We start from the raw sequence: 27,160 nt of genomic DNA, 5'->3' as shown, positions 1-27,160 counted from the left end.
TTTAAAATGTTAAACATCTGGAAGAGCAGCTGCAGACAATCAGGCGATTAATTCACTCCTGAACAATCAGCAGTGCCAACTGAAATTGATTAGAAAGTGTGCCCGAGATCCTCAGAGAGCTGCAGAATGGGATGATGCACCCAAAACAAAGCCTATGAAGCAAGGACAGGGAGACCAGAATCACGAACAAACATTTATAAATAGCCAGCTATAAATCTTAGAAGTGAAAAATACAATCACTGAAGTTAAATTTAAAAATGTTTAAAAAGTGGATGGTTTCCACTTTCTACTACCAGGTCCTCCACCATGACACAAGCATGTGTAGAGATGGGATAAGTCTTAGATTTGCCAAAATTAAAGTCAGAATTTGTAAATTAGAGCATATTACTGAGATGATGAAGAGAAAGCATGAGCAAGTAATAAAATAAAAAACAGCTATGAAGGATAGCACAAGAAAAATTCTTGGATATACATTTGCATGTACATGATGAGTATGTATGTATGTATACATATGCAATTTGTGCATGTATTCCTGTGTATCTGTGTGTGGGTATATGTGTATGTATATGTGTCTCTTTGTGTGTGTTTATGTGTGGGTCTCTGTGTGGTGGGTATGTGAGTGTATATATATATATATATATATATATATATATATATATATCTGTGCATGCGTATGTGTGTGGGTTATGTGTATAGGCATGTATATGTATTTTTCCTTAAAGCTAGAAACAGAAGAGGCAGCAAAGAAATATTTTCTAGATTTTAAGTCTCTAATTTTCTGATACATTAAAAAAGAAATTTTTAAAAATCAAGGATAAAAAGATTTTAAAATAAACTAGTAAAAAAGAATGAGCTGCGCTTGAACCAGCAATAATCCCAACTAACAGAGAAATTACCAGCAACAAACAAGGCAAGAGGTCAATATTCAGAGGAAAGGAAAGGAACAAAAGTACCTGTTAAATGGAATGAGACAACATGGAAGAATTTAGAAAGATGTAACTTTTTGAAAAGAAATACCAACCACGCTTGGCTTCATGGTACACATCTATAGTAGCAGCAACTTGGGAGAATATGGTAGGAGAATGTGGTGGAGGGGCTGGGCTAACAAGAACTCAGTCATCCCAGGCAAGAGCACTTATCTCAAGGTAAACCAAGCAAGCCAAGCCAAACCCATCAGCATACAGAAACAACACAAGAAGGAAGTAGGAAGTTACAGGAAGTAAAAGAAGGGGAAATCAGGAAACTACTTTGGGATCTAGTGAATGATTAATCCGTGACTGACAAAAATCATAATTTCCAAGGTCAGTAAGAGGAGGTTTGCATTCTGCACATTTAAAGAATGATGAGGTCATGAAAAGGTCAAGATGTAGGGACTGTGTAGACAGGCCTAATGGGGACCATCCTTCTGTATATATGTTTCTCTTACTGGTTGATGAATAAAACATGGATTGGCCAGTAGCCAGGCGGGAAGCATAGGTGGGGAGACCAGACCAGCAGAAGGCAGGGTAGAGGAAGGCAGAGAGAAACCACCAGAGAGACACCATGCTGTCAAAGGAGTAACATGCCAGATTATGGGTAAGCCACAGCCTTGCAGCAATACACAGATTAATATAAATGGGTTAATAATTAAGACAGAGCTAGCCAATAAGAAGCCTAAGACATCGGCCAAACAGTTTAATAACTAATAGAAGCCTCTGTGTGTTTATCTGGGACAAAGCAGCTGTGGGACCAGGCAGAACAGAAACTCCAGCTACACAGGCCCCTGTCTTATTCTTGAGGAAGTTTAAAATACTAAGCTCATTCATAAATGTTAGAGAAAGATCTAAATTTGCTAAGAAAGTAAGGGCAGCCACTTAAAGAAATAATATGGATAAAATCTACAGTGCTCAAACAAGTACAGAGAACTGAATACAAAGAGGTCACACGGAGAGAGCAAATCCTAGTGCAAAGTGAGAGCGGGAGAGGAGGAGCAGTAGCCACAGCCACAGCACATTGTAAAATATTAGTTTAATGTCATAGGTTGGACAATGGTCTTCACAAAAATGTCCATGTCTTAATCCTCGATGTCTGAAATGTTATCAAAAGGGAGTGATTAAAGAACTGGAGACTATTGTCCTGGACTGTTGGTCCCGGCTCAGTGTGTTCATAAGGACCCTTGAAAAGAGGCCGGAGGAGAGAACCAGCAAGAGGAGATGCAAGGAGATGCAAGAGAGCAAGAGAGAGGTTGAGGGCTTTGGAGAGGGAGGGAGGGAGGGAGGGGCCAGGAGGAAGTTTTGCAGGTGACAGGGAAACATATCCTCCCCTAAGGTTTCAAAAAGGAGCAGTCTTATTTAGACAAATGACCTCTGGAGCTGTTAATTAAAAAAAAAATCATTACATTAGCAACAGGGCATTAGTAGATCTGGTTTAAATGCAGTCTGTTATTAACTAGCTAAAAATCCAACTCAGGGCTGGAGAGGTGGCTCAGTGGCTAACAGCCTTGCTGCTCTTGAGGAAACCCCAGGTTTGGTTTCCAGTACTCACACTAAGTGGCTCCTAACTGCCTGTAACTCCATCTTCAGGGAATCTGAAACTGTACACATACCCCCACACACCAATAAAAATTAAAAACCTCAACCCTATACTATTTAAATTATTCTAAACAAATCATAAAAAATTGAAATTAAAGGAATAAAAAGATATATGACGCAGATAGTAATTAAAAATTATTCTCAGGAAAATAAAATTTAACTCATAAATGGTAAACGGGAATTAAAATGAATAATGTATTCTGAAAAAGGAGTAGTAGGGACAAATAAAATTCATGAATTTATAGACATTTATCTATTTGCTTTCAAATATATGGAGTGAAAATTGATACAAGGGCAATGGCACAGGGAATTTTGATAAAATTCCATCAGAATTTGGGCAAATGGTAATATTGTAGGGGATATAAATAATATACTTATGAAATTGACTTGATAATATAAACACACAGATACATGGTCTGGTGCACTCAATAATTAGGTAATCTATATTCTTTCTTGAGTCATATGGAATATCTATAAAAACTAACCACATGCTTTGTCTCTTAAAGACCACAGTTAAGAGTATGTTTATTCAAGCCCTGTGTTCTAACTTTAAAGTGAATAAAATTACATATTAAAATTCAGGACAAGGAAAAACATTAAGAGTTAAAACTACCTACCTGCACTTAACTCACAAGGAGAAAAGCATAAAGACACTCTCAGACTTAGACTAGCAAATAAAATACCGCAAATAAGAACATGTGTGATGGTAACATATACCTTGTGCTATGTAAAGAAAATGCTTACAAGCTCCGGCTGCCCTAGCAGATTGAAATGAAAAATACGTTAGTTCAAATGAAGGTGTTTGAAAAAGAACACAACAGTGGTAAACTAGGTGGAAGGATGCAAGACTAAGAGTGGAAATTAGCAGATGAACTTTTTTAATCAACAAAGGTAAGAGTCTGTGGTTCCCTATTCCCAAACAAAGAGGGAGGAGTCAGAGGGGAGAAGGGGAGAAAGAACGAAGGTGGATGGGACGCTCATGTCTGGGACTCTGGTGCAGCACTGTGGGGGAGGTGTTGTCTACACAGTCTCTGGCTTCTGGACTTTCTGTGTTTCTACGACTTCTCTGTCAGTAGCTTATAATAATTTTCATGTCTCATTCAAGCCATTTCTGAGTATTTTCTTCAGTCTCTTGGCAACTTACTCCAGTACCTTAACATGGCTGGGTCATGAAGAAGATATTTACTAACCTATGAAAGGACAACTGACTTTCTACATGTAAAAATGGGTATTACTTGTATAATATATAGAATATCTTCTTAGACGGATGAAAGGTGTATAAGACACAAGAGTCAACATTGTTCAGCTATTCCCTGGGACACTGGCCATATGAGGCAAGGGTGTACTGTGGAGGCCCACGGAAAGAAAAGGGTCTTTGAAAGAATATAAAGCCCCGTTGTAAACAGTGGATCAGTATACACAATGAAATCCATCTAGAAATAATTGCTGATAGATAACTGACAGGAGGATTCTGAAATCAAAAATTCTGAACCTTAATGGTAACAAAGGAACTACAAATAAAAACTGTGGTAACTACCATTTCAGGTTTATGCTGGCAAGAGCTTAAGAACCTGACTATAATAAGTTTTAGGCACTAGAGAGAAAGCTCAAATACTTCTGAAAGGGTGCACTGACACAATTTCTTTGGACCCAACAATTCTCTAGACCTTGATGTTTGTCCACTTTGCATAAACCCTAAGTTATCATTCATGTGTACAAAGTGACAAGGATTTTGTTAACTGTAGTACTGCTACAATAACCCAATTGCCAACTTGTAGGAAAAGAAACAATCGTAATATCAGCAAGCTGGATACACACAGCGAAGCTGAGCAAACAGATATGTGTGCATGAGCATGGATAGCAGTTGGGACATAACACTGGGACTAAACAATAAATTAGAAGGTGTTACACATAGTGACATGACTTAGATGGCATTTTAAAGGAAAAAAGGATCATATAGTATTCATAAATATTATTATTGTACTAATATGAAAGCATGGCTGGGACACACACCAAATTCATGACATTGTTGTCTTTGAGCAGAGAGGAAGTAAATAGCATTGTCCAGGATAATATCTAGTCTCTTACTAACATAAGACCAAAATCATTTTGCCATTTTGATGTTCACTGATCAGGTAAAACGAAGCATTACAGAATCCCATGAGAAAGGTCATGGGTCTGGGGTCAAAGCACTGGGGACAGAACCAGCTTGCCACTTACTCCACAGCAACTTAACTAGTCCTTACCTCTGTGCCTGCCATCTTATGGTGACTACAACAGGTTTGTAGTAGATGTAATATTATCTATAGAATAGAAATCATAAATAACAAACGTTTGTCACAATGACTTTCATCTCCTTGTCACCACCATAACTGCCACACCTGTTGCTAGGTGCTGGGAATGAAGTGCAGAGACGGTTATCATGGGAATGAGACAGACACATAAAGAAACACAAGAAGGAAGAGGAATGGCCAAGTTCAGTGCCTGCAGTTCTGAGATGTGAATGCCCAGATCTCTTCTGTTGCATTACTGTGTGGCTCAATGAGCAGCCAACAAAAAGAAATGTCTTCTAAGAACCATGTTTAGATGAGACACCAGAACCTCCTTTCCTAGGGTCCAGGAATTCTAACTCTCAAACAGATGCAAAATTATCTCACTGCCAGCTGACTCCCAAGGTCTTACTGATATCTGAACAGAAGGCTTTGAGCTAACTGTGGCCAAGGCCAAGTTAGAGTCAGGAGTGTGAGGAAAAGGATTCCAGATGCTTCCAAGCAAATGCTAAGCAACGTCCTTGTTCTGGCCAGCCAGGGACACCCAGGAAAAGAAGGCACATGTCTTCCAGATAAGTGCTGATGTCCTCAGGCTTCTGGGGATGCTCCTTGGGCTGGGGGATCTATCTTCCTGACATTGCTCTGTCAGGACAACCTACATTCTGCCCAAAGAGCCTTTCCTCATGAGATTCTTTATCCTTCTAAACCTGAGGTGATTTACTCTACTCTAGTTCTCTGATTAAGTATGCTTCCTGGCTGCCATCAGGGCAGGTTGGCATTCCAGGTGTTGTGGTTTGAATAATATGAAATGTCCCCCACATACTCCTGTGTTTGGACACCTGAGCTGGTGTTGCTGTTTGGGATGGTTATGGAAGGAGGAGGTGGAGTCTCACTGGAGGAACTTTTATAGCCTGGATATCAAATCCTCCACTTCCTGTGTGCAACACAATGTGATCAGAAAGTTTCCAGCTCTGGTTGCTGTGCACTCCCTGCCTGTCATCGTGTCTTTCTCACCATGGTGAATTCTAGTCCTCTGGAATTGCAAACCAAAATAAATACTTTCTCCCCTAAGTTGCTTTTCTCAGGGTATTTTTTCATAGGAACAAAAATAAAACCAATACACTGGGTATTCCAAGGCAATGGAGACCCATTATTCCTTGAGTTCGTTATAAGAATAAGTTAAAAATTTACAAATGTATACACATATACCATGCATATAGTCCTTCATTACAAACTCTATAAAGAGGTCTCAGTTTTTTTTTAAAGTCTAGTATGTATTTCTGAGACATTAAAATTTTCTCTAAACTGTCATTGAAGTTCCTGACATCACCTTGAGGGCTGGCTTTTCATTTCTCACATTCTGACCCCTCCAGTTGTATGTTTCTTGCTAAGGGAGAACTGAATCACGGTGGTGGCCATGAAGTGTGTGGCCCTGCAAGATGCAGATCCCGACAGACGGATGCCAGCAGGGAATGTCTGGAGAAGGATGACATTTGCTGAAAGTCAACAGAGGAAAGAAAGTGACCCCTCCTATAAGGACAGCCAGCAAAAAGAGATTGTGGGGCTCCTGAGTGTGCCGCAGGTTTGATGAGGAAGCAAGCAACTATTAGTTGAGTCTCTTTCCTAATGCTTGGCAGTCTAAGAATGGGTTGGTACTGAGGTATAGGTTGAAATTTAACAAATGACAATTCAGTTTCTCTCAATTTTCTAAACTGCCATAATTCAATGTCTGTAACAGTAATACATGTTTATCCCCAAATTCACAAAATCTCAGCTGGCAACATGAAAGAGATAGTTTTCACTTCCGGTAACTTCAGTTGAGACTACTTCAGATTTGTATTAAATTCAACCAACACTGGTTTCTGGGAGCAGATGGAGGGTAAACACACCCTGTAGCCAATCACTTGTATCACATGCTTGGCTCTGATGTAAGGAATATATTAGACAGTTGGGACATGAAATCTTTGTGGGATAGAATAAGTCATGCTTTACTTAAGCCAGTTGGGTCATTCACTATATACTCATAATAATAAAGAAAATGACAATTTATGTAGTTTCTGTGTGTTTAAATGTACCAAAAATTGCCATAGAAAGGTGAGAGATCTGGGGGCTGGAGCCATGGCTCAGCAGTTACGAGCATGTACTGTTCTTTCAGAGGACCTGAGTTCCCAGCACTCACAGTGGGTGACTCACAACCATCCACAACTCCAGCTCCATGGGACCTGGTGTTCTCTTCTAGCTATTTTAGGCACTTGCATGAATACACACACACACACACACACACACACACACACACACACACACACACACACACACACACACACCACTACTACCACCATCACTACCAACAACAATGAAACTTTTTGAAAAGAAAAGTAAAATTCAGAGAGATTACTGAATGGGAGGTAACGGATGCTACAAGTGTACTGAAGCTTCCTTGGGCTGCCTGTGTCTTCCCTCTGTTGTCCTCAGGCCCTGCTGAGTCCACCCCTAGCTTCTAGGTCACTGACCTCTTTCCTTTTCTAGTGTAAGCTTCATATTGGACAAGAAAGCAACATTTCCTAGGCAAAGCATCATGATTTCTATCAAGTGCAACCATGAATTAATTGGGTAAATAGTAGTGAATTATTTTTTTTCTTGACAAGACTTTCCTCTATTGATTATTAAATGATATTCTCTAGATAAAATCCACAAGATCTTGGGGCCCCAGGTTGAAAAGAGCAATGGCTGTTTATGAAAATGGCTTCCTTGACAAGGAATAAAGAAAATGATAAGAATCATGTTGGTGAATAAAGGCTACTAATTGGGACCAATGTCCAATGGGCTTTTTGAGACAGGAGAAAGTGATAACTCTTTTCACTAGTGATTGCTATAAAATCAATAATATTTGATTCTTCAGAACTATCTGAAAATGTTAACATGAAATGGCAGCTCTCATTCAGATGACAATAATTTTGTGATAGGAGGAATGCAATACTAGTTATAATTTTATGTTTAATTATGGAAAACCAGTTTTAAAAATCAATGGTACTTTTAACTATGAGAATAGAAATTCCTAAATTTGTCAAAAACAAAACAAGACCCAACCAACCTAAGAAATGCCCAAATAAAAACAAATAACTACATCCAATATTACCTCTTTTTTTGGAACAACAAGCAAACAAACACGTAAAAGACCTTGTAGGTGGCTAGCAGATCTAAAATACAGTTATGAGATATACAGGTCTGAGACAGACTCATTTTAACATATATATCTTTACCTTGTTGTTTTCTTTAATTTCAATTTTTGGATACATTATGTTGAATGTGATACGTCCTTATAAGATTTATTATATTTTAATTGTGGTGTGTGTGTGTGTGTGTGTGTGTGTGTGTGTGTTTGCACGTGCACATACGTGCATATATTCACAAGCGCAGTTGCCTGTGGAGGCCCGAAGAGGATGCTGGATCCCTTGGAGCTGGAGTGAGTCATCCAATATGGAAACTGAACTCAGCAAGTACTCTTAACTGTGGGACCACCTCTCTACCCCTGACACATCCTCATGAAATGCATTGAAATACTCTCTGAAGAAAGAGGAGAACAAAAATAGGATAAACATATTAAGAAATGTATACCTAAGGGAAGTCTAATGAGAAATGATTTCAGCTACAGAGACAGTGTCCTTTGGAGGGCTTGGAGCTGAGCTTAGGGGTGCTCAGTGATAGCTAAAGCTGGTCGCCTCTGAAACATCTTCCCATGTGGGATTATATGAAATGTATCTGCTTGTTTACCAGATATGCATATTGTACTTCTTGATTAAAAAAAAAGGATTACAATAAAGAGAATTAAGGATGGGAATGACATGGTTTCATACTGCTTAGCCATGCAAATCTCTGCTTCTGGCACTCATGTTGCCAGAACACATGTTGCAAAAACAGGAACACTGGACATAAGCCAAAGCTGTGATATCCCAGGACTTACCATGCGAGCCCGAAATAATGCAGGGATGAAGGACTGGTTAGATAGCTGGAGAATTCTTGAAGTGTCCTTCAGGACGTAGATATTGCCAAAATCAACTTGAGTGGGATGTATGAAGATAACCGGGCCTTCTCCAATACTCTGTATATGACATGCCTGAGTTCCATAAGAGAAAGAACACAGGCATATGTGAAATGGCTACCCTTAAGAGGGATGAAAACAAAAGGTACTAGTCTCCTCTAACAAAATAGAAGAGGCACAAAGGGTGCTGATGTGAGGTGACATCCCTTTCCATTGGTTCGCTGTGGTCAGAGGGACATAGACCTGAGCATGTGTAGTCAGACATGTTGGTCTAGCCTGGAATGTCTCCCTGGGATGGTCAGCTTCCCTGGGCCAGCCCATGGTCACACAGTAGAGAAAATCAGACTCTTGGAGCTGTAAGTCCTACTCAGCCCTTCAGTCTCAAGAACATGCAACACGAGGTGAAGAGTCAGTGCTCTGAGTTGGATGTGTCTGCATTTGATGCCCAGTTCTTTCATTCTGATAGCAGTTGACAGGCAGAGATATGCACACAGCTGTGCCAGCTGGTGGTTGAAATCCACACTTGGAACTATGTGGGCCCTTGTCTTTCTTAGAGCACTAGCTGCCTTCTCACCAGGTACATCTGTTCTGGGGCTGGAGTGGTCACAGGGAGCCATGGGGGTAGGGATTGCTGGCCTGCCGCTGGTCACCCAGAGCATCTTATGCAGAAGCAATCAAAGAAAACCTTAGCTCATTGTGCTGTCTAGGTAGCCAGAATCAGCTCAAAGGATATCACCCATCTTCCAAGTAAACTGAATGCCCAGGGAAACGTCCTCCCTCAAGACTCGAGATTTATCAGTTCAGCCCAAGCAGCAGTGTACAGTGTTTTCTCTCCTACCTTTCTCAGAGACTCTTAACAGCTCTGGTAGGGAATGTGGTGCTGGTTAATGTGGTTTCTCTATAGGAAAAGATCTGGGCAGTCAGGAATGAAACTGATCTTTCAGCCTGCAGGAACGGAGTGATGGTCAAACTTGGCTTTGTTCTGGGAACAACTAAGGAGCTTGTTAAACATACAGATATGTTGATCAAGGAGAGGCACTGTGTGTGTGTGTGTGTGTGTGTGTGTGTGTGTGTGTGTGTGTGTGTGTGTGTGGTGTGTGTGTGCGCGCGCGCGCACTTGCATGCATATGAAATTTTGGTACTCCAGTTAGGCTTATGACTTCTGGATGTGTATCTGCATATAGTTTTTCTAGGTAATACCACACATGTATTTTACTACTATAGAATGGAAACAAAGCCCTGTAACTATGGAAACCAGAGGATATATAATGATGGCATGTCTTCAACGAAGAAGATAAAAACTCTGTGGTATGGAGTATGTGACTTCAATTGTGATTCTGAAAAATGACTCACCAGAGGGTTGTCTTGACTCCCAAAGACTGAGATGTAAACTGTGGATCTATGTTCACCCGTGACCTGGGTCTCCAAGGATAGTGGTATGTTCACGGTGCTTCGGGGGGAGATGACCCCACAGGGGGAGGGGCTGGAAAGCAGTACAGCAGGTGGATTCTCATACAGCTACAGAGAGACAAGCCAGGGGATAAGCAAGCCATGTTCAGAGGAGAACAAACGTCATATTGATTTATTTTGAAACAACTGTCATTTTGCATCCATGGAGAGTCACTAGGAAGGACCATCTCATCATTTAGAGTAGTCTGTGGGATAAAGACCCTGATTCAGTCAAAAGGACATAAGATTAAATGGAATGTACACGAGGAACAAACATCCTAAGTTCTCAGCACAGTGAGATGCAGAAATGAGCACAAGAGGCATTCAGGACAACAGCCTTTCATGGCCAAGGTTTAGAGCTGGGTCCCTTGTGCTTTCATGCTTCATTTCCCATTGCCTTAGACCTTTGCACCCCATTAATGGAGGCCATGCCACCCACGATTCCTAGGCACATGGTCCTTGTCCCACTTGCCACCCTTTGCTTTTTTCATCTCCTGTCAGCCCACTGTTCTCCTTGACCTGCCTCAGGTGCTTTGTCTGGAATTTGCTCCAGTTGCCACACCCCCAAAAGCTGCAGGGGGCGGGCTTACTCTGAGAGCCTCCAACGAAGTCCTTTTCTATAGAACAGGACCACTTGTGTGTTTGTCTTCTCTATGAGCTGCATACATTTTGGAACTTGGCTTCTCCCTTTTCACAAGCCCAGTTTCTGTCCCAAAGCTTGGCCCGTAGGTCTGGGTGATCCTGACAAGCTTCCTGGGGGCCTTATCTCTCAGCAGAATGGCACAGCATGCAGCTTTTACCCTTCTGAACATCCCTGCCCTTTCTGCATCTGGTCCGGCCTAACATAGCTTAACGTTAACACTCTATCTTTGTGTTTCATTCATTTGCTGAGTCCCTGGAGCCTGAGACAAGAGGGAAAAAGTCTGTAATATTGATCTTTATTCAGATTTTGATACTTGGTCTGCTATGGTTTTTTAAATTATTTTAATATCTTAGAACATGTGGTAAAAAAGTACTAAGTATCTTGACTGAGTAAGCTTCACCTTTGATTTTGCACCCCAGGTAGGCTCGACCTGGTTCCCAGCTCCTCTGTGTTGAATGTGTTTCCCTTGGCCCTGGACACAGGCTCTGGTTTCAGTCCTTGAGATGACCACGAACAACACAGGAACCTCCTCTTCTGCTGCTGGGTGTCTGTTGGGTGTGTCCTATAGCTTGGTCCCTGGTATCTGTTTGTCTTAGAGTAGCCCATATAATAATTCCAAGTTCCTCTCCTACATAATAGTCCTTTGGCTAGTGGGAGGCAGTCATCTTGTCCTGGAAAAGCCTCCTTTATTCAGTTTAAACACGAGAGTTGGCGCTTCTCACGACTGACTAGATTTGCAGATGACATGGGCCACATTTTGGTTACTCTAAACATGATTTACCCCCTCCCCTTGTTTTCAGTTAAAAAAAAAAAAAAGATGACAAGAGCTAAAGAAAAAAACTCTGGCCATGTTTTGACCAGTGGCTACCATTTTTCTTTAGCTGTATTTCTCAGATGCAGCCCAAATCTTTATTGATTCTGTGGCCCCCACAAAACATTTAGCTTGAACTTGGAGCCAAACAAAGCTCAGTAGCGGTTTGAATGAGAAGTGTTCCTCCCAGGATCAGGTATTTGAACATTGTAGTCCCCAGTTGGTGGTGCTATTTTAGGAGGGGAGCCTTGTTTGAGGAAGTACACCATTGGGGGTTTATACCTTCTCTCTACTCCAGTTCTCTCTCTCTCTCTCTCTCTCTCTCTCTCTCTCTCTCTCTCTCTCTCTCTCTGATACCTATGTGGTGAAATGATCTCAACTAACTTTCGCTCCAGCTGCCTGCTGCCTGCTGCTATGCCTCCCTGCCATGATGGACTCTTTCCCTCTGGAACCATAAGCCAGAATAAACCATTTCTTCCATAAGCTGCTCTTTGTCATGGTGTTTTTGTCATAGCAACAGAAAAGTAACTAAGAAAATCTCCCAATTACCTGCCACCCAAGAATTTATATTGTTGTCTATATGCACAGAGCTAAGATTTAAATCCAAATGCATTCTAGGTAAACTGTATGTCACTGGTGACCTTCCTGTCTATGTAAATCTTTCTGAATTTTCTACACAAGTAACCTGTTTGGTCCCCTACACAACCAGGTGTAGTGGTGTGTAGAAGGATATAGTTCATAGGCATTAAAACACAGTCTCTCTTCCTGTGTAATCCCTAGCTTTCTGGTTCAAAAGGTTGATCAATAAACACTTCATTGCCCTATCTTGGTGATGTTATGCAGCCGTGGCCACAAGCACAAATGACATCTCCCAGCTCATTTCCCAAGCTTGGTTAATGCTCAGACAATTATTTGCAGGTGCACTTCTGCATGTTGGCTTAATTGACACTTTCCCTTCTTTATCAAGGACAATTTCCCTGGGAAATTAACAACTGTTTACACCTGCAGCTGCTTATTCACACAGACAGGCATCAGGCTGTGGCTTCCTAACCCAACACCCAACTCATCTGAGGGTTAAAAATCAGAAGCACAGAAGGTCGTGTGGGCAGGACCACGGTTTCTCAGAAGGATGCTGCTTTCTCCCTGAGGGAATCCACTGGGAGAAAGCTCAACACCAAACAAGGAGGAAGTAACTCACCTGGGGCAAGACCTTATAGCATCCAGGAAGGTCATCGAGATTGACAAGCTGGATGGTCTTCTCATATGGGTACTTCAGGAAGCAGCGTCCAAAGTTCACTTCTGTGGTAACCAATTGGAGGGTAGGCACAACACACCTGCTCAAAGGAGCCCATTAAACAATTCAAAATGGAGCGCTTGTTTACATCCTGAAAGGCAGAGCCCTAAACTAAATGCATCTGTCACTGTCACATAGTCGCTTTTGTCTAATGACTATAACAGTGGGCACCATGTGGGATCCACCTGATCTTTTCAGTTCTTCTGTCCTATTCTTTCCCTTTTGGCCTCCACTCACCACTAGTTAACCAGAAAAGAACTAGCGGTAGACCTCCTTAAATAGCCGCCTTTGCTGGGCAGTGACAACCCTCCCCGTTGATTTTTCAGTGTGTCCCTCTTTTGTGAAGGGCCCCATAGCCAAGTTCATTAGAGTAGTGGGTCTGAGTCTGTGTCAAATAGGGCCTGTGCCAACTACACAGCATCTTAACTAGCTGTGGCACTTTGCACAGGTCAGAAAGCCTCCTAGGACTAACAAAGCTTGAATCATCTAAACAGCTGTAGTAATTCCAACTCCTATGCTCCTGCAGCTCAGCCTGGGACTGGAGCTTTATCAATGCTTCTCGCGTGCAGGCCCGTGTTGCTGTTGTTCTATTGCTCAGTGACTTGGGTTTCCTTTCATGTCTATAGATCAGTGTCTAACCTGGCCCTAGGTCACTGTCTGACACAAAGAACAAAGATGAAGAGGACTGGTTGTTAAGTTGCTTGGAGCCTGGTTTAACACTGACTGCACAAAGTCCAACCTGGGTTACTTTGAGCCGGTGGCTTTCTGTCTCTTATCTCACTCCCCTAGGGATTAAATGAAATCATCTGGGGTCTGGATAGGATTGTTCAGCGGGGCTGTTACTTTTAGGAGGCTGTGGAGGAACCAGGAGAGTGCAAGTGCACAGCAAGAGGGAATAAATCTTGGGTGAGGGCATGGTAAGAGTCACTGCTGGCTCTCTCAGGGGATACCATGGGGTACAAGTTCTAAGAGAAGCTCTTCTGTTGAGAGTCAGCAAGCAGTCCCCACAGATGACACGGGAAATGACAACATGAAGGGACCTCTCTTTAACCCAATGCCTGTGCCTGAGCAGGGATGCGTGCTCATTTTTAGCTAGCATGGAAGTTTGTCAGTTGACCCAGTGACTTTCTCAAAGCTAATCCTTTGCTTTCTGAGCCAGTGTGGCTGAGAGGTTTTATGATATTTTACGTGGGTCACAGCGAACCTTAGCAGGAAACTCATAGTCCCTTTAGGCATTATTATTTTTTACAGTTCAGAACAGCTGCAGGGAAAGGAGGCTGGAAGGTATCAGAAACAGCCAGCACAGAAGCCAAGTGCAAGATTATACCCAAGGCAAAGCCAAACTGCAGAGTGGTGCACTGTACCAAAGAGCTTTTCCTGTCTCAGTGAAACAAACAAACAAATGAGTTGGATAATAATGACCTCTAAGTAGACTGTGGCAGCAAGAGTTCTAGTTCCTTCTAGGTTAATAATTGTCTCTGTTCAAGCTTCAGACACACACAGGGAGGCCAGTTATCATATCCCTACCATTCAGCATGTCCACATCTCATTTAAAGTTCTTAAGACCTAAATCCCAGATTTGGACATGCTAGTTCTGCTTTGTCATTTTCTCTCTGTCCACAACATCTGCTTCCACACAGTTCCAAAGCCTGTTTGCTGTGGGAAGAGGGAAGCCTCATTTCAACTTGACTTCAGAGGTCCCTACCAACTCACCGAAAGAGAGAGAAGCTGGGTGCCTGGGAAACAGAGCTGGGAATAAAGGGCTTGCTGTGCAAACATGAGGAGCTGAGTTAGGAGCCCCTCACCCCTGCCCACACTCATGTAAAAGCTGCCTGGGTGGGGGCAGAGTGTGGATCCCGGATGTTCCGTGGCCAGCTAGTCTAGGTAAAACAGTGTGCTCCAAGCTCAGCGATAAACCCTGTCTCAAAAATAAGGTGGAGAGTGACAGAGGGGGACACCCAATGTCAATCTCTGGGCTCTACATGTGCACACTGGAGTGAACGCATCCCTACAACTATGAGTACACATACATATACAACACATGTACACACACACACACACACACACACACACACACACACGTGTGTGTGTGCATACACACAGAGTGAAGATGATAAATTTATATTATTAGAGACTGACAACAGCACCTTCTACTACATGACCTTGGTGTATCAATCACATTAAAAACTGAAAATATAGCAACTTGTTACCTACCTGCTAAACTCTTTCAGGTATATACCTTGGCCACACACACACACACACACACGCACGCACGCACGCACGCACGCATGAAACCTTTTGGTCCTTAGTATCTCCACCAAAGGTCCTTTACAAACACTCTCCTCTTTAAAGCTTTGCCCTTTGCCCCCCCCACCCCCCAGATTCCATCTTCCATCCCAGGAAGGCAAGAAGAATCCAGTAGGCATTGTTCAGTAGGGCAATTGCCTTATGGGAAGCAGCCCAACACTGGGCACGGGGGATAATGTCAGAGAGGAACAGGCGCATGCTACCTGGCTGTAATCAAGAGTGCCAGCACTTCTTCTCCAATACCCTCCACATCGACCACTAGCGCCAGCTCATATTTCTTCACTGTGTTGGAGCACAAGGTCACCTGGGAAAAAGGAGCCGACAAGTTGTTATTTAGAAAGGCCAGCTCTTTTCAGGGGAAGCTGGGACCCAGGGGAGGGCCCTGAGTCAGGGCACTTTCTAAGTGCTTCACTAGAGGGAGGGATGGTGTTTTACATGGAACCAGTTACATTGAGGGGTCGGGGCACAGGGCACTTTTCAAAGGCTGGGTTAGAAACCCAATGCTGTTGGCACAATAGGCTGGTTCATTTCTGAGGTGATTTTTATCATGGAGGCTACACACCCACACAAAGGGGAAAAATGACCACAGATGGTGAGAAATAGCAAACAGACTTTAATTATTTCGGTTTAAATTGTTCCTTATGCTACAGGCAGCTATCTCAACGACAAAACTTCAATATAACTGAGTAAATAGTATAGTGAATTTTCTCTTACATGGAAGGAAAATGAAAACAATTGTGTACACTTCAGAAACTGGCTGGGGCAATCAGTTTTTTCAAACTAAAACTTTGCCTCCTCTTTCCATTTTCATTATTAGAGCAGAAAAGGTTCATGCCAGGTCCACCTGAGCACAAGCTCTAGCCAGAACATTCTAGCCTGTGTTTGTATTTACTGCTGTGGAACTTTGTGTTTAGGTCTCTGAAAGCCTCGTTGTTACAACTTTTAATTGCTTCAAAATGATTTCTACTGGAAGGGATACTCGTTAGTTGAGAGAACAGCTTCTGGCATGGGCTAAGGGTTTTCTGGCTATAAATTATGTATCAGGTTCTAATTAAAATTTTTTTGGTTGCAGAGGGAATTGCCACATGCAAATTGGAGTCCACACAGACCTGGCTGAAGTGCAGATCAGAAGGGAGAGATGAAGCACAGAGAGGGTTTTGTTTTTTTTTTCCTAACATACAGGAAATATAAAAAGAAGAAAGGCATTGATTTGAAAAGAAAATTTGTCATGCTTGGAGAAAAGCAGAGGACAGCAGCAAGATTGGAGCCCTTGTTATGTATTGGGATTGTGGTCTGTAGGAAGGGAGCCAAGATGTTCCCGCAGGAGGCTGGTGGGGAGATGCTGTCTTCAAACACCCCTGCGCTATCTGTAGGGACAGAAGGGAGGATAGACGGCATGGAGGCTGAGCATCAAGTGAAAGGTAAATCCACTGCAGCTGCGCTCGTTACTGGGAAAAGCCAGTTAGCACTCTCCAGGGAATGTGGTGACATCTCAAACCTCTTACACCCCTGGAGAAGCCCACAGAAGAGCTGAAAGTTCCCAGAAAAAAGAGTTAAGATGACTAGATCCCAGGCAAGATACTGAGAAGCTTCTAAAACAAATTTGGGGATGAAACAATGGCTGGATTAAATAGTCAATGATAATATCTAAAGAATTAACCATTAGTTATGGTGTCATCCTTTCCCAGAAATCATCACTTCAGTAGTTGGTTTAGTAGCCTTCCATTCTGCTAGATCCCAGTGTTGGGAGGAGCAAAGAAGAGAGACAGCTAAAACCCTTCTCAGTTAACTTGGAAATAATTCTGATGCTGGCACCATGAGGCTGTCACTAAGTCCACTGCACTGGCCTCATTTCAAACCAAGCCTAGGGTGAGGACAGGATGCTGGGCAGCCTTCCTATTCCTTTTCCTGTGGGATCAAATACAAAAATCTATTGGAAGGACACATTGTACCTACATTTGTTAGGACCCAGGTTTATACTGCAAACCTGAATGACCTGGCAGTCATCTTAGCATAAACCAATGTTTACGGTTGTGGAGAATCTGAGTCTGAAGCCAGAGTCTGAGGTTTTCTTCTCTTCTATGAGTGTCACTGGGTGGGTTGTTTGTATGGAACAGTAACTGCACTAGAAATAACTAGAAGCCCAGTTCCTGTGAAGGCACTGCATCTACATTCATAATAACCAATTGGGGTGTCACTGGTCTGGTGGGAACTAGGTTATTCTAAAGAGCCACTCATGCCCTTCTTTTGGCTATTATACTATTGAAGCAGTGGTTCTCGAGAAACTGGAATCCCCTTCCCCGTCAACTCCTGAAATCTCAAGCTGGTTCCTTGGTTTCAGAGGCTTGTTTCCTACAGGCCCCATTTTGCATGTGATTCCCTGTTGTGGAATATTATTTTAAGTTGTGTTACATTTGTTTAAGCTGTGGAACATTTGTTTTAATGATGCAAAAATGTGTTGTGTTCTTTTATGTTGCATTTGTTTAACTCTGTGAAGCTGTGTTATTTTGCCTGTCTAAAACACCTGATGGTCTAATACAGAGCTGAATGGCCAATAGTGAGGCAGGAGAAAGGCTGGGCAGGGCTGGCAGGCAGAGAGAACTAATAGGAGAAATCTGGGAGGAGAAGATCAAGTAACTCGAAAAGGAGAGGAGACATCAGGGGCCAGCCATCTAACTACATGGCAAGCCATGGAGTAAGAAGTAAAAATAAAAAGAGGCATACAGAAACAGAGAAAGGGAAAACCCCAGAGGCAAAAGGTAGATGGAATAATTTTAAGTTAAGAAAAGCTGGCAAGAAACAAGCCAAGCTAAGGGCAGGCATTTACAAGTAAGAATAAGTATCTATGTGCATAATATTTGAGAGCTGGGTGATAGGCCCTCAAAAAACAAAGAGTAAAAACAACAACAACAATTCTCCTGGCACTCCCAGAGAACCCTAGGTGAGGCATCAGTGGCTATCTGAAAGGCAGGCGTTTGGCTGAGTGTGCTAAGCCCTGTGCACTTTACCTTGATGGCAACGAATCCCTGTGCACGTATGGTGCCGCTGTTGGGAGTGATGGTGAATTCCTTTGGTTTTGTTGTGGATATTTCTGTATTGATCCAAGACCGCCTTTTGCTGTCAAACTCCTGAGGGTAACTTGGGATGCTTTGCAGGCCATCACCATCCCCACGGACACGCAGTTGGAAGGTCATGGGGACCAGAGATGTATTATTGAGGGAACACATCAAAGTATGGGGAAATCCTGGAAAACCAAGTATGTGGTGAGAAAGACTCCCTTCTCCCAATAGCCTCCCTTGGCCAATGAATCTCCCCTAGCAATGGCCTAGCATTGCATATGTAAGTCATTACTATTCCTCACTACTTTCCTACTTGTCCTCAGTTTGTTTGTTTGTTTGTTGTTTATTTGTTGTGTGTACATGGGTGGTGGTATATGGAGAGATCACAGGTCAATGTTAGGCGTCTTCCTCAATTACTATCCATGTTAGTTTTTGATACAGAGTCTCTCACCGAGCCTGGAGTTTCCTGGTTTGGTTAGACTGGCTGTCCAGCAAAGCTCAAGATCCTTCTGTCTCTGCCTCCCCAATGTTGGGATTATTAGCATGCTTCACTGCAGCCAGATAGTTCACATAGGTTCTGGGAGATCAAATTCAGTGTCCTGTGCTCTCACAGCACTTCATTAGCTCAGCCAAGTCCCTAGTCCCTCTTTAAAAGTCTTTTAAATGTAATGTATGTACAAAATCGTGGGTTTCATTGTGACATCCTCATCTTCACAAACGCATGCCAATCATTCTCTTTGCTCATCTTCACTCTCTGTTATATCCTTAAAATAATCAATTCATTCATGAATTAACTAAAGAATATTTATCATGCATAAGTCAGGCAGGCTAAACAGTGATACAAAACAAGGCCTGCGATTATCACCCAGGTAGTCTCTACTTCTTGTTATTTTGAATTGTCTTTGTAGAGTGTATTGCCTCTACTCTCTGCATAAAATGCAGATTTTTAAAATATAGGCTCACACACACTCTGATTTTCCAGTGTGTGAAAGGAGAAGCCTACATAGCTTTGTCTACTGTTTGATCTGGAACTTGCCAGGAGGTGACACAATTTGTACCTGTCCTTTCTGAGAATTGTACTCTCAGGGCTGATGACGCAGTATGCAGTAATAGCCTCTTCTCAGGAAAGACTTAGTGATCTGAGCTACAGCCAGCCAGAGGCCAACACTAGTGCACCTCCCCAGAGCTCTGTGCCAGGTTATAGCCAGCCCCATTGCCTTCCCCTTGGTGAGACTCTTACCCCTTTCAAAAGAGATGTAGGTCTCCTTTGCTGGACTAGCAATAAATTGACTTTTGGCTGGATTTCTTGGGTGGCTGTTATGTTGCTATCACTTTTAAAGCAAGAATAACCACAGGATAATTTACACGGTTGGTTTTTCTAGATATAATATCCACTTTTCTGCCTAAAACCACTTCTTTTAGGAATCCCAGAGAGACTCATGGAAAGTCACCTTCACAATCATGTAATTGCTGTTCTGGACTCTTCAGAGCTTGCCCAATAATGACTCTGAAAACTATACTTACCTTACCTGGCCATTAGTGATGGTCTACTAATATAGTGTATTATGGAAAATTGATTGATTCTATAGTTACATGATCCTCTGAATAATTGCCAAGACCAATTCCCTTAGCCAGAAGCTTTTCACAGAATAAAACTCATTATAACTTACTCAGAACAGTCCTTGTACTAGATAGTGTCTGTGTTGCCCCACATCCTTCACAAAGCCTAAGGAGGAGATGTTAGTTTGTTAAAGACCAATGGGCATTAGCAAGTATGCTATGCCTAGAAAGGGTATGGGATAGGTAGAGTGTTAGTTGGGGGGGTGCGGGGGAGGAGGGGAGACAGAGGAACTGAGATTGACATGTAAAATAATCTTGTTTCTAATTTAAATAAAAATGGAGAGAAAGAAAAACAAAATGCTATGCCTACGCTTCTGGCTCTACCAGTCCATCTGCAGTCTGTTCTATCTACAGTTCTACCTGAATGAAAGTATTTTACAGATCTCAACATCTGTATTCTCTCCTGCTAGTGTCTGTAGCCAAGTCTGGGGATAATTAACAACACAGCTGGACAGATTGTTTAGGGATTCACAGAGGTGCTTATACTTCTTCCTGTACTTGATACCAATTTGAAGGAAACAATTCTCAAAAGATTTAATTCTCTTTCAACATTGCCATTTTATCTGACCCCAAAAGACTCTCAGGGCTAAGATAGCTCAGTGGTTAAGACCCCTGACTACTTTTTCAGAGGACCCTGGTTTGATTCCCAGCATTGGTGACTCACAACTGTAACTCCAGTTCCAGGGGATACGATGCCCTCTTCTGGTCTTCATTGGTCACTGACTGCACATGGCGTGCTTACAAACATGTAGGTAACACACTCATACACATAAATTAAAAATAAAAATAAAAAAAATCTGAAAAAGGTCTGTCTGTCTATTACTGAAACTGGGATCCAGGATCTCAAACATACTAAGCAAGTACTCTACCACTGTGCAGAATCTTCACCCACAAGACTTCTTGAAGAAAATGGAAGCTGTAGCTCACAAGAGCACACAGAAGCAGCAGCAGATTCTTCAGAAAGATGATGTGTGGGGAACATGAGTTCGCCACTAAACAACAGCTCCCCAACCCCAGAGAAGATACCACACTGATTCAGTAACATGCATGACCAAAAATTAAAAGAACGTGGAGAGACTTTTGGGGGTTCATGGGATATTTTAGACAAGAGGATCCTAGTGTTTCTTATAAACTAAAGAATCTTAACAAAGCAGAGGGGAACATGTGGATAGGTCATTTTGCAAATGAGGTGGCACCTCTGTAGTTAGTCACATAAAGAATTCTGGACAGGAGATATGTAATCTAGGAAGAGTATATATACACTGATATTATGTACCTTATGCAGTGTAATGCATATGGGTGTGGGTTTCATATAATGTTTTCTGAATAAGAAAAACTCCCCTAACATCCAAATGTAAAACAACTGACAATCATTTTATGAATAGGTTTTTGCCTAAAGAACTATTTTCCTACAGTAGATAGGCCCATTCAACATGAAGCAAGACAAACAAGAAACAATTTAATGGGCTGGGAAGAAGCAGGGATGTGGATTTAAATGAGCAGTTCTCAATCTGGGCTATTCCTACAACTACCTTCTAAACAGAAGGGCAAATTAATTTTAAGCCAGAGCAAATTAACCCACTAAATATAACTTAAATTCTCTTTCTCAAGAGGAATTGGGGATAGGATTTGGTTACATGGGATTGGACATTGGAAGAACATAAATATTATAGTTTTCTCTTTTTTTGTCATTAAGGACCAAATTTTGCCCCTTGCTGGGGCAATAGCCCAGTTGAAAGCAGGTGTCAAAACAAATAGCAATTCAATCAATACTGTGTGGTTTTGGCAAATAATTTAAAAGTCTCAAGGCTCCAATTTTGCTTATTAAAGATGGTGACTGTACCTCTGTGAAGGACTGATAGGCTCAAGCACACCCCTGTATGCCATGCACTCAGCAGTGAAAACCCACAAGAAATAAGCAACAGAGACACCATTGCTGCTGCTGCTGCTGCTGCTGCTGCTGCTGCTGCTGCTATCACTTTTATCAGTGGGGAAACATACACAGGGAGAAATGTCACAGGGTAGACTCCAAGTGAGACAACAGCACAAACGCGTGGAATATCCTTCAACTTGGAGCATCCCACTTAAACTCGAGAGCCTCTCTCTAAGAAGGCTGTTGTGCAGCCAGATGGGCAAATCAGAATTCTCATTTAGGTCCATCTCAGGTCTGGGAGTTTTGATAGAGCACTTGCCTGGTATGCACAAGGCCCTGGGTTTGATACCCAACTGCAAGAAAGCAAAACAAAATCACCAGCACGGGCACCACTACCACCACCTCCTCCAAATCCCCAAACACAAAGAACACAGAATGTTCAGATAGGGAACTGATGCATACGGTTTCTGTGGATAGCTCCTAATGCACAGGGACCTAGTTTCCACTTTGCATATAGTTTAGAAACAGTGCCAAGATGCCCCTGCCACACAGGAACAGATCCTCTTGACTAGGTATTAAATGGCAAGTGTGGTACTTTGCAAACCTTCCTTCTCCGGGATAGAGCCCCAAAAATATTCTACCCAATTTCTAAGTTTAAAATGGAAAGCTAGGACTTGGGGGAACTGGCTAGGACTTGGCTTAGTTGATGTGTTAGTTTGCATTTGATTGCTGTGACAAAGTCCATGACCAAAATCGATGTGGGGAGGAAAGGGCTTATTTGACTTATACTTCCAGGTAACAGTCTTATCGTTGAGGGACACCAGGGCAGGAACTGAGTGGGAACCTGGAGGCAGACACTGAAACAGAGACTACGGTAGAATGCTTCTTACTGGCTTGTTCTCCATGGCCCACTCAACCTGCTCTTTTATACAACCTAGTACCATCTGCCCAAGGATGGCACCAATATGCCCTCCAATATCAATAATTAACCCAAAAATGCCCCCAGGCTTGCCTTCAGGCCAGTTTGATGGAGGCATTTTCTCAATTGATGTTCCCTTTTCCCAGATGACCTTAGCTTGTGTCAAGTTGACATAAAACTAGCCCGCACTCTTTGCTGGCATGAGGACCTGAGTTTGAACCCTGACACATAAAAGTTTTGAACCCTGACAGGTGTGGTGGCATGTGCTTGTAATCCCAGTGCTGGGGAGGCAGGGCCAGAAGGGTCCCTGGGACTCACTGACCAGAGAGCCTCGTCTAACTGGTGAGCTCCAGGCCAATGGAAGACACTGTCTCAAAGGAGGCAGATGGTATTCATTCAAGGGTATCCTCCAGGTTCCACATGTACACACACACACATGTACACCCAAACACACAAGTGCACACACACACACACACACACACACACACACACACACACACACACACCCAAAAAAGAAAGAAAGTCACTCACCATAGGAAACATCGCCAAAGTGCAGAGCAGGGACATTAAAATGGAATGTGGGTCCAATGACGCAGCCTCTGAAAGTCAGAACACAAATGGGAGAAGTAGGGATGAATCCGGTGAGTCGAGGCAATGATCTGAGCCAGGAAGAGAATACATGCTAATAAACAAACATTGGCACAAAGTCCGTGGCAGGGCCTAAGAAGCCATGACATGACAAGCCATCACAGTAGTCATTACAATCGTTTTTCCAGAGTGTATATGGTATATCTCAGTGGGCACAGCACTTGTGTGCAAGGGTTTTCATAGGAGTATGGATCCCTAGCACCTATATAAAAGTTGGGCATGTGTGGTGACCACTTGTATTACCAGCACTCAGGAGGGAGAGCCAGGGACTCCCTGGGGCATGACGTCTAGCCAGACTAACCAGAATCGGTGAGCTTCAGGCTCAATGAGAGAGCCTGCCTCATCAGATAAAGCAGAGAGTGATTGAGGAACACACATGATATCACACTGGGCCTCCACATGCATGTGCACATGCATGAATACATACACACATGCATACCACACACTCATACACAGAAAAGTCTTCAGGTCATGAACTATAGGTTTTAGGAAATTACAGTATGATTAGTGTATAACCTTGTTTCTACTTGTGACCAGGAAGGAGGCAGCCAGATCACCAAAATAATGCTACAAAATGTGCTTAATTTGGATGAATCATATATTCCGTAAAATAATTAAGTCATCCAGAAACAAAAATTGGGAAAGATGGCTCAGTGGTTTAGAGTATGTACTGTTGTTGCAGAGGACTGGGATTTAGTCCCCAGCACCCACATAGAATGGCTAGCACTGTAACTCCAGATCTGGGGAATTTGATGCCTTCTTCTGACCTCTGGGCACCTGTACTCATATGTGCACATGTTCGCCGCCACACATACACATAATTAAAGGTAAAATAAATAGTTAAAAATAAACAAAATGAAAAAAATAAACAAAATGTGTGTTGGAAATGGCCTTTCTGTGGGCTAGCTTCTGTAGTGTTGGAAAGTGCTATGCAGGCCACTGCGGAGGAAAAATGACCAGGGATCTTACTCAGCAGTGAGCCCCGCCCACTACATTACTAACCTAACAAGCAAGATCTGTTCACTGGTACAATAGTAGCATGAGTGTTATTGAGGTAACCAACTACCTTGTGGTTGGATTTTTAGACTAGTTCTATGGGGAAAAATTCATATCTGGTACTGTAAAATTGGTAAAAAAAAAAAAAATCCCATGGTTAGAGAGGTCTTAGGTGGGAACCAACTACTCTTGTTTTGTTGTCTTACTGAATAGAGATGTTGTCAAACTACCTTTTAAATATGTATACCTTTACCCATAGATTAGAGCTGTCTCCAACATTTGTCAAAGAGAATGGATAGCCTCAAGATGCTGCAAAATCTTGGGAAATGGATTCTCTCCTGGTGCTTCCAAAAAGATTCATAGTTCTGCCACCATATTATCATTGGCTCAATTGAGACCAGTGTTGAGCTTTCTAATCTACAGATCTCTAGAGTAAAAAAAAAAATCTATATTGTTTTAATCTACTAAATTCATGGTAATCTTTTACAATAGCCAAAGAAAGCTTATATGGCAGGTATTCTTGCTTACTGGTTAAACAACAATCATTGTTCTCCATAACCAATCTTCTTAAATGTCTAGAGCAAAGGTGAGGGCTAAACAAGCTTCTGTACACATGGGAAAGCCTTAAATGTTAAAGACACACAGATACATGCTTTGCCACACACAACACACTGGTGCCTTAATAACAGTGCTGGCTGCTGGAGACGTGGCTGTACTGTGCTAAGAGGCTTCTGCAAGCCTGGAGGAGTGACCACAGCTAGGACTCAACGTGGAAAGTTGCAAGTCAAAAATCTGTTCTCATGACTGTTTCATGCTGATGATCAGAGGTGATTTCCAAAAGCCTGCCTGGTAAGCAGCAGTGCGTTAGGATCCAGCTGAGAACAAAGCCAAAGAAGCTCATGGCTTATACAGTTGAGTTGGAAAAGTCACTTTTGGGGGCCAAAATTTCAAGTAGATCAAGAAGTATATGAAATGAATAGGGATAAAAGGAAGTAGGAAAAGAGCAGGGGAAATTTCACAAGGCCGTCATTTAATCAGTGCAGAAGTTGAAAGACCCAGAGATAAATCACATGCGATCAAAGGCTCTGGTCACCACGAGAACTGTGACTAAATGATGCCACCTGGACTTGGATGTGGTCACATGAATTCCAATGAGATATTCTTCTGGATATTAAGAGATCTTATGCAAAGACCCAGCCACCCAGTAATGTGACAACCTCCTAATGTGATCTTTCCAAAGACTCAGATTGATTGGATTACCATGACAAGTTAAGTGAGACAACTCAAATATCAAACATATCTATGCAATAGTTGAAAGTTTATAAAATTATATATGCCAAAAGAGAGAACAGGATTGCTCACTGGGACACGTTTTAAAACCACATTAATTTCATAACATTGGTTATTGAATCACTTAAAATACTGGGTCAGGTAATTAGAGGATCATCAGAAACAGCAAATATGTATTTGTTATTATAAGGTGTATTAGCCCAAAATACGTGGATTCTGGGACAGGGAACCTGGCAATAAAAGCATAAGAAGCAAAATTCTAGAATTCATACTAGTAACATCATAGGCATTTCCTGAGACATTGGGGCCTAAGAAACTTTACCCCTCAAAGTTATAAATGAAGTCATAATAACAATGCAGGGCTGGGAAGATGATCTATTGTATATTATTTTCATATAACTAGACATTTATTTGTGATATCAGTGGTTTATGGATTTTTCTAAATTACTGTGCATGGGGAAGGAAATCTATGCAGGTTTTGCTTTTTCTCTCTTAGTAATTGGTAATTTGTTCAGGGATAAAGCCCAAGCGTCCCCTCTACAGCTGAGTTTCCCTTTTCAACAAGAGAAAACAAAATGAATGTTAAAAGAAGATAGATGGGGAGCATGGAAACTTGGGGAACATGTGACAGGAATTTCTACTTTACAATGCTGAGAAGAGATCAGGGATTTTAAAAACCGCCCATGTGGCTGGAGAGATGGCTCAGAGGTTAGAAGCACCCACTGACTGCTCTTGCCTGGGTTCAGTTCCCGGCACCCATGCTGGGCAGCTCCCGACTACCTTTCTGTAACTCTAGCTCCACAGGATCTGACACCCTCTTCTGGCCTCCTCAAGCTCATACGCACATACCTACAAGCACTCATACACATTATTACAAATATATACTCAGGAAATAACAGAACCCTCACTCAATATTGTAGGCTCTTGGAAATTTGTTTTAAAGACCGTGTCGTTGGGACATAACTTACATGCATTCACAATTCCAGTCATTTAAAGTGTACAGATCCAGATCAATAGCATTTGGATGTTAACAGAAAGTGTGACAAGCACAATTATAGAACACTTTCCGTACCTCAAAAGAAACCCATGTTCTTACCTATCACTCTTTGTCTTGCCATCCTTGACCTGTCGATTCACATGGCTTTGCTTATTTTAAACAGTTCCAATAATTGGAATTATTTATGTATGCATGTGTGTGCATATTACTGGCTTCTTTCACTTGCTGGGCTGTTTTCAGATCCATCCAGTGTACTACATCATAGCATAGATCCTCACTTTTTTCTTTTTAACCCTTATTTTTGTGGTCAATAACATGTCACGAACAGATTTATCATATATTGAGTTTCTTTGCCTAATATAAATAATGATGTTA

At 42.1% G+C, this 27,160-nt stretch overlaps 1 protein-coding gene across 2 annotated transcripts in view; it reads right to left on the bottom strand.

Moving 5' to 3' along the window:
• Positions 1-27,160, bottom strand: part of Hydin (HYDIN axonemal central pair apparatus protein) — a 323,803-nt gene that overhangs the window by 188,897 nt on the left and 107,746 nt on the right. For both annotated transcript variants that reach the window (XM_035442673.1, XM_027405997.1), the window contains exons 12-17: positions 23,386-23,453; positions 18,392-18,627; positions 15,587-15,687; positions 12,981-13,116; positions 10,233-10,397; positions 8,802-8,954 (exon numbers count right to left, since the gene is read on the bottom strand). In XM_035442673.1, the coding sequence (XP_035298564.1) occupies positions 8,802-8,954; positions 10,233-10,397; positions 12,981-13,116; positions 15,587-15,687; positions 18,392-18,627; positions 23,386-23,453 (859 nt within the window). The remainder of the gene's footprint in view (positions 1-8,801; positions 8,955-10,232; positions 10,398-12,980; positions 13,117-15,586; positions 15,688-18,391; positions 18,628-23,385; positions 23,454-27,160) is intronic.

The sequence above is a fragment of the Cricetulus griseus genome, chromosome 3 (assembly GCF_003668045.3).
Source record: "Cricetulus griseus strain 17A/GY chromosome 3, alternate assembly CriGri-PICRH-1.0, whole genome shotgun sequence".
Taxonomy (NCBI): Eukaryota; Metazoa; Chordata; class Mammalia; order Rodentia; family Cricetidae; genus Cricetulus; species Cricetulus griseus.
This window is presented reverse-complemented; position numbering and strand designations above follow the sequence as displayed.